General features: G+C 42.6%; 1 protein-coding gene across 2 annotated transcripts in view; it reads right to left on the bottom strand.

The window, feature by feature from the left end:
• The window catches only part of GRM3 (glutamate metabotropic receptor 3), a 52,097-nt gene extending 40,489 nt beyond the window's left edge, over positions 1 to 11,608 (bottom strand). Inside the window, exon 1 of one of the 2 annotated variants that reach the window (XM_054213324.1) lies at positions 11,111 to 11,608. In XM_054213324.1, coding sequence (XP_054069299.1) covers positions 11,111 to 11,608 — 498 coding nt within the window. The remainder of the gene's footprint in view (positions 1 to 11,110) is intronic. The other variant, XM_054213331.1, reaches the window with a different exon arrangement.
• Between the last annotated feature and the right edge of the window lie 795 nt (positions 11,609 to 12,403).

Genomic DNA, 12,403 nt, shown 5'->3' with positions numbered 1-12,403 from the left:
TTACATGTCCTCACGCAAAAACAGCACTTTGGTTTGGTAATAAGAATGTCCTCCCTGTAGCTATTCCGGAACATTTCTCGCAGAACGGTGTGGGCTGGAATTGCTATTCTTATCTCAGTTTATTCTAGCAGGAATTATTTTATTTGAGCTAAACCATAATAAGGATATGCACTTATAACATTCTGCATTTCCCAATTGTCTAAAAAATAAGTCCATTTTCTAGCTAAAACAGTGCTATTCAGGGTGTAGTCAAGCCTTCAGCTCACAGAATGATATTCCTAACAAATATAGCAGCTTTTCTATTGTGTTTGTTTTTTTTTTTTTCTTTTAGTCTAAGCAGAAAAAGTATCCGTATGGGGGGAAGCAGAACTACATCCCCATTTTACAAGGATGCCCCGAGCCTTGGAGGTCACTACACTTCTAGTGTCACTACAATTCTGCTTTCTGCGCTGTAGGGAGAAGAAAGCTTTCCTCTGGTAATGCTGTTTGCTGCTAACGCTCTGCACTGCAAAGCTGTCCAGATGGTAGGTTTTTCATAGACCAAAAATCAAAAAATATGAAAAAGTCTGATTAATTATAGAGGATAGTGACCCAGTCGTCCCTAAGAACTGTGACTGATCATGGAACTCAGTGAAGTTGTATCTGTTCTATGTCCAGTTCCGGGCTCCCCGGTTCAAGAAGGACAGGGAACTGCTGGAGAGGGGACAGCAAAGGGCTACCAAGATGACTAGGGGACTCGAACACCTCTCTTATGAAGAAAGGCTGATGGACTTGGGTCTTTTTAGTCTGGAAAAAAGGTGACTGAGGGGGGATCTTATCAACACTAATAAATACTTAAAGGGTGGGTGTCAGGAGGATGGGGCCAGGCTCTTTTCAGTGGTGCCTGGCAACAGGACAAGAGGTAACGGGCACAATCTTGAGCATCGGAAGTTCCACCTAAACATGAGGAGGAACTTCTTTACTTTGAGGGTGGCAGAGCCCTGGCACAGGCTGCCCAGAGAGGTGGTGGAGTCACTGTCTCTGGAGACATTCAAACCCTGCCTGGACGCGTTCCTGTGCAACCTGCTCTGGGTGAACCTGCTCTGGCAGGGGGTTGGACTAGAGAATCTCCAGAGGTCCCTTCCAACACTATGATGCTATGATTCTATGATTAATTCAGATCGGGACACTCTTCTGGAAATTCTGAAGTTGAGGATTTTCTGGAATATTGTGACATCTTGATTTTAGGGACTCATTGTTCAAAAGAGCTCAGGTCTCAGGTACTTCGCTGATGCAGCCAGTTTCAGAACTGCCTTCAGGTCCCTTTTTCCAGCCATTTCCATGCTGATCTGAAGATCTGGTTATGAAAATCAGATCCTGATTAAATGAGTAACAAGATAAGGGCAGACGTAACAGGTTCTGGAGGGGAGCTGATAGCTAAGGTTATGTCCACTCTGCAGTGTCTCAGTGTAGTAGAGGACAGTGCAATGTGAACCAGCATTATGTGCACCGAGACTGAACCACCTGAGTCACTCCTACACCATAGAATCATAGAATCATTCAGGTTGGAAGGGACCTTTAAGATCAACAAGTCCAACCATGAGCCTAACACAGCCAAAACCATCACTAAACCATGTCCCTCACCACCACACCTACACATGTTTAAAATACCTCGGGGGATGGTGATTCCACCCCTTCCCTGGGCAGCCTATCCCAATGCTTGACAACACTTTCGGTGAAGAAATTTTTCCTAACATCCAATCTAAACCTCCCCTGGCATAGCTTGAGGCCATTTCCTCTTGTCCTATTGCTTGCTGCCTTGGGATGTGTGGTACAGCTTCAAAATTGCATTGTAGATCCAGCTTTTGCTAAGTGAAATAATCTATTCTGGCAAAGCTCCAGGCAGCAATTTAATCAAGCCATGGTGCATGCAATTAGAGCCTGAAATCCATATGTTGGCACTTAAGTAGCAGTAGTAGTCTGTTTTTTTTGCTGTCAAAACCAGTGGGTTTTGCAGATGCTTAGCACCTTTGAAAATAGGGCTGGATGTTCTGTTGCTGCAACCCAAAAACAACCACTTTGCACAGCTTGCTGTGAACAAAGCGTGTCGATATAGCCAGCCTCCAGCATGATGGGAAAACTTTATTTGCCCTCACGCTGCTCGGTTTATTAGCTGTAGCCACTGTCCTGTGCTAAAGTGTCCTCTTCCCAAGCAAACCTGGCTCTCACCCAGCTGCTTGGATGGGGCATCATCCGTAAGGAGCTGCCCAACACGAGCATGGCAGAAAGGCCGGTGTGAGCCGTGTCCCTCTTTAGGGACAGGCTGCACCAGCAAATCCTGCAAATGGAGTGTCCAAGGCAGTGCCAGCCGAGACTGATGTCCCTCTCATGGTGCTAGAGCCACATCTGTCACTTCTCTGTGCATGAGGGACATTACAAATGCCTGTGGGAAATTGCCAATCTAGTTTAAAACACTGAAAATGGCTTCCTAATACCTTCCTGCAAGGAGCAGTGAATTAGACACAGCTATCAAACATGTGAATCTGGTTTCTGAGTGTATTTCTGGCCATTCAATACTGCTGATGACAGATGGGGTCAGGTAGGTAACACCTGTATGCGTCACAAACTCATATATGGATATATTGAATCCCATCAAACATTTTGCCCATCTTTGTAGGACTTTCTTTGCTGGCAGTAGGATTTATTCTGATGATTTTGGTTAAAATTTCCCTTCTTAACAACCCAGAGTCTGTTACATGGGTTGTTTGAATGTGTACAGGGCTGAGGGGCACAGGAAACCCTTTGGAAAAGAAAAGTCTCAAAAATGTTAGAACAGATAGGTTTCCTTCAGCACAATACACAAGTGTGTATCACACATTTGTTGGGCAGAGGCCCCTTGTTAGATGACGGTGCTCTTTGCACTTCTAAAATTTTACCACGCGAGAACATGGCACTTAACACGGCTTAATGAATCTAATTTCACAGAGCTCCTTTGAGACAGGCAGGAGCTCCTGTGGCTGTTTTGAACAGACAGTAAATTAGGCTGCTGAGCAGAATAGGACTGAGGTACAGGAGGTTTGTCTCCACCGAGAAACTGGAGAAATCCCCGTCTCTCTGAACTGCAATCTGTCCTCACGCAGATTCAGTCGCAGCCTTCGGTCTCCTGAGAAAGTCTTTCTGTTCCTGAGGGTAAGTTGCTTGTCCGGATTCCCTCAGCAAGACCACGGCAAAGCCATGTCCCAAGGATTTCCTAATGCCTAGATCATTGCTATACACATATATACACAGGGGCTGAGCCCTTGCTTTGAAGAAAAAGGCTCTGATGCCAGTGTATGTTATATCTGGTTCCTAAGTGATGGTAAGGTACAGTGTGGGCTTTTTGTTATTATCTGGGCGGTTGCAGGTCAAACAACAGCTAGAGCATTTGTTCCAATAAATAATTTTTATTTTTTGCTTATTTTAATTTTTCAAATATTTTGCAAAAATATTTTGCCAAATTTTGGGCAGAAAGTGTCATTTTAGAAAGACAGGAAAGAAACACTGGATCTGAATGGGCTGGAGTGTGGGTGTGTGATAAGTGGTGGGCATAAGCCTAATGCAAAGAATAAATGATGTACCTCTCTAGTCAACTGCTTGCACTGGCCTGTACACCCTCCCCACACTCCCAGCTCCTGGCTTGTACATCTTATGTCAAGTTAGAACCTCCCTTCTTTCAACTTATAACCATTTTCTTCTGTCCGCTTGTCATGCATCTCAGTAAAGACTTTGCTTTCTTGAGAATGGACCTGTACATACTGAAAAGCTGATATCAAGTTCCCCCCAAACCTTTTCTTCTCTGGGCTAAACACACCCAATCCCTCAATCTCTTTGTGTAGGGTATGTGCTCCAGACTGTCCTTACCACAGTCATCTTTGTATTTATTAAATCTTTTTTTTTATTGGAGGACCCAAAGCTGGACATAGATGTGGTCCAAGGAGAATAGAATAAATAGAAATAAATAGAATAAATAGAAATAATGATTTCCATCTATCTACTGGCTATGTTTCTGTAGATACAGCCCAGCTTGTTGTGAGCCTACAGTGCTGCCAGATTGCATCATTGGCAATAAATATGAACAACACTGAAGACATGGGCTCCACCGTAACTTTCTCTGTCCTCTTGGGATTCAGTAGGCTCAAAGGCATGGCTCTCACCTTGGGGACAGTGTGACTGAGCTTGGGCACTGCTGACATACTCACATAGTTTGGGAGTATTTGGGAGCGGGAGATCTCAGTGTTGCATATGCAGCTCCTCAGCTCGGACCTAAGAATAAACCACTCCAAACTCTGATTTGTTTTCAAAGGGAAATTAGAAGCTTAAGTTCCTTACTGGTTCCAGAACTGGCATACCTTTATCAGTCTGGAACTTCCTCTTTCCATAGTCCATTTTTAAACTGTGGGTGTCATGTCTGGGATATCATAGTAAGCGCTATGGAAAACAGTCTCTACACAGGGGCTATGTTAGCACCTGCAAGAGAAAATGCCTATGTGGCTTCAGCTGAACTTCAAGGTCTGGCCTCAGGAATGTATCGGCAAAGCCAACATCCCAGTCCTTTTAATCGTGAAAGGTCAGTTGCAAGGAACTAAGCCAGAAGCAGTGAAGTTATTTAGGAGTTCCAGCCTGGCTTGTACTCCTGTGTAATCTTCTGGAACATTGCAGGACTGAAGCAGGGGTTTCCATTAGCTTCCTCTCTCTTTGGATATTTAGTAGTTAGTGAGTGTTGCTCCTTAACAAAATTCTTTCCAAAAGGTAACTCAGGAAAAAAAAAATCATTACCAAACAAACAAAAATGTCTGGCTTTTTTTGTTAGCAGGAGGAGGGGAGATGACAACGTTGTTTTTAGCCTTTTTCTTCTCCTGAAAATGTTGGCAATGAAGCTGAGAAAAATATAGCTAAATATTTGCAGCAGACTCAATAGCTGTCACATTCAAAGGAGCAGTGTTTGAACAGTGAAATAATTGCATCTGCGAAATGAACATCAGAAATAGGGAATACTGTCAGAATAACATCTAGGATCTCTGCAGAGGACCCGGGAATCTCTTTTCATATGCGTGTCCTGTGTAATAAAAATAAGCCAAGAAGGACATGCAGAGAAATATTGTACTTGGAGAGAAGAATTGTTGGAAATCTTTTTTTTTCTTTTTTCCTGCAGGGGATAGCAGAGTGAGCTGTCGGATAAGCACCCTGCCTCCATACAGCATTAACCGTTGAAGTGAAGTAAGCTAAGCACTAAGTTGGCACAATGAGAAGAGCTCTGTGCAGAAGACCTGGCTTTGGACAAGGAGTGTAACTTTTCTCTGAGACTTGGTAAACCTGACTGTGAGTGACTCATGACGCATTTACACATGATGGGAAAAGGGACTAAATCTGGGGGTGATGGTTGTAAAAGCATGAAATGGCTTCTGGAGTTAAAAGTGCTATTTGATAACTATTGCTATTTGAGACTTATTAACTGATGCATAAGTCCTAGTCAGAAGGGACAGAACGAGTGTGGGTGATGCCAAGATGGCCCTAATTAGTTCCTATTTTTGGCCTCTTTCTCTTGTAGTTCCATCCTTTCCCACTTGTAACATGGTAGAGCTCCTTCCTTCTTACCTGTGTTCTCATGGGTTACTTACCCATCCCTGTAAAATCATATAATTTCCCCCTGGTAAAAGGAGAAAATGCTCACACCAAAGAAAAAAAATAATCCCAAACCCAAATCAGAAAGTCTGCAAAGGAATCAGTTACCTTGGGGTTTTCAAAGAAGCCAGCCAGAGGGAGGTACTCACATTCCTTTGAAATCTCTAGGAAAGACATGTCCAGTGCTGTTTGGGCACTATGAACATCTCAACCTAGTGGCTGTTCAGTTTCTGAATGTGGAATAGAAACAGAGAGAGGAACAAAGAGCAAGGATTTGTCTGAGTGGTAGCAGAGAGAGAGGAAGAACAGAGAGAAAAGAGGGAAAGAGTTTAAAGGAGGCACCAGGAAGTCAGCAAGCGTGTGTGTAGCTTAAACGCTAGTGGTAGGTGGTCTGTCTCACAGAATAGATCTTTTAATAAGGATGTGGTTTAGCTTTACAAGCACAAAATCACCAGAGTCTGTCATTGCACAGTTGATTGCAAAGCTCCTCTATAAGCACGTCTTAAATGCCATGCATGGTCTGTGGTCGCCGGTGAACCCCTACAGGGGTCCCCGTGAAGCCCCCTACCTGTTTCTCCTGCCCATACCCGCATTGGGTCCATGCACAGGGAGACAGAGCCCCATATGCTATGGGAGATTTTTTTGCATACAGTTTTTCTAAGGATCTTGCACTATTTTCTGTGGTTATGGAAGTCACGAGCTGTTAAGACTGTGGTCGGAAGATGGTTTGTTCTTGGAGGAAGGAAATGGAGGTGATTAGCTTTCAGGCTCCATGAGCCATTGGCAGACTTGTGTGGCTGAGGAGAAACGACAGCCAGGAAAAGATTGCCAGTAAATGAGTACATATTCCGAATTTCATGCCAGATGGTCGCTACCTTAGGAGAGAGACTTTAGCTTTTGTGATAGCAGTAATGTACCTTTAAACCTTCTCCATTGGCTTTGTTACAGTTTACTTGAGATCCAGCAAGGAATTCAAGAGAAGACATCTGGGTGCTGGTTTCTATTCTGCCATATTTTTGGGATGCGGCTCTAATTTGGGAATAACTTTCATGACCGTTTTCTGGAGGTCTTGTGGGTTGGTAACATAAAGGAAACTTCACACAGGGCTAAAGCCCTACGTCAGCATGAATATAGTGGATATGGAAATGCAAAGCCCAGCCCACCTAAAGGAATGTCTCAATGTTTCTAAGGGCTGACTGCAGGGAATGGACCCCAGTCTTCATTTGCAGAAGATGGGTCCAGTTTTCAGAAAGAGAGAAGAACAAATCCAGCACTTGAATAGTCGTATTACTGCTTACAAATGCATATTCCTGACAAAGCTGATCTAAGTACTTTAAACATGGCATTTGGATTAGCTGTGCAGGTTCTCCTCTGTGCAAATGAACAGTGCTTTTTTCTTATCCTTCTTACAATGTCATTGAACATCTCCAAGGAAAAAATGTTTGAAATATCTGTTGTAAACTAGGAGAGAGTGGATAATCTGGCTCAAATGAAAAGCTATGAGCCTAAAATAAAGTCCCCCAAACTTTGGAGAAATCACCTTCTGATCCTAGATTCAGCTCAGGTCAGAATTTTATTTCATGAAAACAGCTTTTTTTACATGAGCCCTTCCGTTGACTGAGAATTCTGGCTTGGGTTTTGAGGGATCAAATGTTGTGCAGATTGGGCTCAGTGCTAATTTAAACACAACATCCAAAAACTAATTATCCAGATCATCATTAACGATAATAGCCTAGTCTGACCAGAAAATAATTGAGCATTCTGCATTCTCTTGTTGTTTTTAGCCTCTGCAAAAAGTGCCTATTGCGCATACTGACTCAGTGGGGAAGGTGTTCATTGCTGATTTACCAGCAAATTCTTTTTTCCTTGGTGGAAGGATAATGAAAGAAGCAGAAATCTGACAGCAGGAGCATCATGAAGTGATTTGGCAGACAGCTGTCCAGACAAAAATCTGGAGAAGAAGGGTGAAAGGAGGGGAAGAAAAAGTATCGAAATACAACGTCAAATTCACAGGAGGGAAAAAAAAAAGAGGCAGAAATAATTTCTTGTCTGAAGAGCTCGGCATGGTTTATTTTAAGGCTAAGAAACTGCACTGGGGACTTCATGATGTTTACAGCTCTCAGGCACAAGGGAAATGCTTGACAGGGCTACAGCTGGAAGCACCCAGCAGCCTGAGCGCTGCGCGGGGAGCAGGGATGCTCAGCCTCGCACATGTGCTGGCTGACGTGGTTTGACGTTCAGTGATGGTGCCATTCCAGTTGCTACTGAAGCTACTCTGTACAGGTGACTGTCTCTGAAATCTGCTAGTCTCTTCCCCTGGCTTGGCACCAAAATGTGTGGCTTTAATGCTCTGAAGTCCTTACATCTTCAGGCTTGAGTCTGCAACGTCTATTATTCTTGACAAGGATTTTCTTTTGAAATAGAAGTCATGACAGGCTATCTTAACAAGATGAGCAGAAGAGTGAATGGCTTAATTACTTCTTTTCTAGATAGTGTGAAATCTAGAGGAAAGCTGGAAAAGAGAGACAGAAGGAAGGCCAACCCAATCTATGACAAGGGAAAGTAATCAACTGAATACTTTTCTAGCTGGAAAATGCTCGATGACACATTGAATGATTTGTGAACCTGTATCTTTATTTTTCTGAAGAACTGTGTAAGAAAGATCTTATGTTTGAACAACTATTGGCAACTATAGGGAAGATGTACAGAGTAATATCGGGTATAACTATTGTTTCATTAGCCCTCATAAGTTTTGCAAACTGGGCGACATGCAGATATGCATACAGCTATAATGCCATTTTTCTCATGTTCTGAATGAGAAAGTCTCTTATCAGGACTTCCAATTTCCGTCTGACAGCTGCTCCAAACACAAGCTTTTGCAATGTGAGGCATCTGTATACACTATGTATATTCCATGTGTACTGCATCCAATCTGCTGCCTCAGATATGCATTTAGTCTTACGGCAGTGAGCACCAGGGACTGGCTTCAAAGGGACAGATTGACAGATGTTGACTAAGAGGCCCCAGGCCATTTTAGGAGTTTGGCATGCCTGCCTCAGGGTTTCTGGGAGGGAAGGAAATATTTGTGCCATTTCCTCAGCTGTAATTACTTTTATGGATGTGCTTTTCAGGCTACTTCATATCCTTTGGACACACTTGAGTTTAGGGTGGACTGAGAAACAGACTGACCACAAACGACCACTCCAAAGGTACAGCAAAACCACTGCCACCGCTCCGCCTTTGGCATAGAGCAAACACATGATGTTTCAAATATTTTACCAGCCTTTAGATGCTTGCAGCTCTGGGAATTGCTGAAACAGAGGTGGTATCTATACAGAATTTCCAATTTTTTTTCTGGACAACTCTTGAACTCATTTAGTTTTTAGCATCCACAACAACCTGCCATTTGCTGGTTTCACGCAATGTACCCTTTATCTGATTGGGAGAGATAATGAATCATGATTTCCTTAATAGTTTGTGTTGTCTAAGGTTTTGTAGCTGTCATTTCTGCTCTTCAGATATCTCTTTTCCAGCTCTGGAACTTCCTCGTTCTTTGTGCTTCAGGTGATCAGACCCGTCCTGGTGAAGGATCCATCCCTGCCACGCTAGCTGGTCTATAGTGTGACAAAACAACTCCTACTATGAGAGATGACTAAGGTTCTGCTCTGCAGAAACTATTCTCCTGTGGTATGGGTAACCATTTGCCCATATATTTCCCACTACGATTACACAGACAAGCCACACACTGGAACACAAAAGGGAATAAAATGTAATTTGTTAAAATGCTCCTGTGCTCATGCACATTTGATGGAAGCTGGACTTGCTCCCAAGCTGATGGGATTTAATGACTTGTCAAGAGCAGAAGCCAGTTCCCCGGTGTAATTGTGACTGACATGAACGTTGAATGAACTCTCGGCCTGTTTAAGAAACAGGTAAATGGAGCTCTCTGAGCTTTCTGTCACTGCTGGGATGGTCCATAGTACAGAAGAATGTTTTTCTCCCTAGACGCTAATGTAGTTATTAGGGCCTGTATTCAGTCTGGAAAAACCATATTGCTCGTAAGACTCCAGTGGCCTGTTTCAGTCATGTCCAGCACAGTCAAGGCTTGGTGCCTTTGGAAACCTACAGCTGACCATTAGGAAATATTAGATGCAGTGTCTTATCCTACCTGAATCTGGGCTTAAGACACCAATCACTTGTTATGAGTGATGTGGACTGGCTTATTTAATTTAACCTCCAAAAATTAGATATGTGTACATTTGGCAGCTTCAATGAAGCTAGGGGGCATTTTCGCTCGTGCACAGTGCACGTTGGCAGTGGTGGGGAACTTCAGAATATCCAAGGCTGCACTACCACAGGAGTACCTACCATGGAGAGGAGAAATAAAGAAGTTCTGCTAAAAAAGAGGGCATATATGTTCTTCATGTTCATTTCATGGAAAAAAAAATGGCAAGGAATTGAAGTTTTATCATGAATTTATAAAAACTGTGAAACCAAGACCAAAAGGAATCAACGTGATGTTTAGCCCTTGGAACTGAAGCCAAGCATGCAATGAAACCATAGTTGGAAGGATACATGGAGCATTTAACCCACCTGCAACTTTATACCTTTGCAAGTCATTAAGTACTTTCCAAAATCCTACTGAGACCCTAGTTGAGACCAATGTTGCAAACCCAAAAACTGCATTTACAATGTGCAAGAAGAAAGGAGCAAGATATGCTGAGTGCATCTGTCTTCTATGTTGGACTTGTGACAGTACTTACACTGCACTCTTCCTGGCAACCCTTCCTGGCAAAAACTGTCTTAGTATGAACTATATATGGAAACAAAAGGAAAGACTCAGAATACACTCAGAATACACTCAGAAATAAACTTCGCTCAAATGACTGAAGTCAGCAGAATAATTTTCATTGCCTTCTGTGTGCTTAATTAGACACTAAAAATCTGCAAGTGTTTGGTCAGGTGCAATTTAAGTTTCTGGCTGGTCTGCCATTTTTACTTTATTTCAACTTGGAAGTAAGACAAGGATTACTTCTTTCATTTTAAATCTCTATTCTTTAAATGACAAATGTTATGTACATGCAGCATGACAGACATATATATATATATTCAGAATATATGTGGTATAATTTATTATTGATGTGAAAGCAGAGATCTGAGCTTACGGTTGTAAAAGTCTCACAGAATCCAAAGTTCAAAATAAATGCTAAGACTTCTGGAAACTTCATATGGCCTCAGGATACACCATAATTAGAGGAAGTGGGCAGCTGCCAGAGGTTTAAACTACAACAAGCATTTTAAAGAGCAACTCAAACTAATATAAATTCAGTAAAAATTATATGCTAGATTGACCCCTAGGGTAAAGTGATTGAGCTAAGACTTACTTTATTGACAAACTTACGTAAGCAGTGGTTCTCTCACAGGAATTGCAGATTAATGATTCTCACCTGATGGGGCTTCTGTGACTTACCTGTATGGAGACGCTGCTATAGGAACCGCCTATGACTCCTGCAATGAGTAACGGCAAATTCTCTTGAATGGCATATGAGCCATCGGGGCACATATACTCTGTTTCATCCACTTTAGTTAAAGATGCCCTGACAAACTCCAAAGACTGTTCTAAGGCATACGTATCCCTGGAACATGTGTCCAAGATGTGAACTCCAAGCTTAATTCCAGGCAGCAAGTAGTTGTCTTTGTTGATTTCATCAATGGCAAACAACATGGCCTCCAAGCGCTGGATGCCTCGGTCTTCATTGATTCTCCCACATTCTTCTATTCCGGTGCCTTTTTCGTTGACTGGGAACAAGCCACCTAAGACCAGGTCTCCTTCTATCTTAATTTCCTTCCTTACAAAGCTGTGGTCACTTAGGGAAAGGAAAACTCCTTTGGAAAATAAAGCTAACGCAAGGACTTGGAGTCTGGTGAACATCTTCATTGGTCCTGTTTTAGCAGCTCTAAGAAACATTGATAGAAACAAAAGTGTAGTTCAGTCCTTCTGATCCATTGCCAAATTTGAAGTGCTGTCCCACAAGCCAGTGACGAACAAGCCAACAAGTCTTTCCACTGGACCTCTAAAGAAGAGACGGAAGGAATTAGAAAAGGCAAAAGGAGATGTGAGCTGTTATGAATCTTTTATCAATAAAACATTCAAGAGCAGTGTTAAGGATTGCTGGATAGCATAGAAAGTGAGAAATGCATTTGCCTTGTATTGTCCTGAAGAACTTTTCTCCATTTGCTTCATAACTGATTACAGGCTAAGCATCTACTATGACAGCTATGCACAAAGACCACAGACATATGGGGAAATATATCTGATGTTGACCACTGCTCAACAATGTTTTACATTTTCCAAGGACAGAGACCACTTCTGACATTTTTTTCACACCACCCTCTCTTATTCTGTTGTCTCCTTTCTGGACTTGGAGTCTTATGTATTCTCGTTCACCATGTCTCCAGCCGCTTCCAGCCTTCCCTTAATAAACTTTTCTCTTTTTTTTGTTGATTGCAATATGCTTACTATTCCTTCAGCTATAGCACTGTCACAGAGTTATCTCTTCGCTATTGATTTTTGCTGAACTCAGCATTTGTCCTTCAGATGCAAAGTCTCTTGCTGAAGTCCACCCGCCCTGCCTTCTTTTACTAGCTTGCTCACCTGGTGCAGGCAATGAGAGGATGAGAGAAACCTCTTGGGGCTTTACATCTATTTTTGGGTTGTGACAAATGTTTGAAACATGGGAGAAGCCCTGTTACACCAGGTGAG

This window comes from Rissa tridactyla, chromosome 1 (genome assembly GCF_028500815.1).
Source record: "Rissa tridactyla isolate bRisTri1 chromosome 1, bRisTri1.patW.cur.20221130, whole genome shotgun sequence".
Taxonomy (NCBI): domain Eukaryota; kingdom Metazoa; phylum Chordata; class Aves; order Charadriiformes; family Laridae; genus Rissa; species Rissa tridactyla.
The sequence above is the reverse complement of the archived record's forward strand: the minus strand, read 5'-3'. Positions and strand labels throughout refer to the sequence as shown.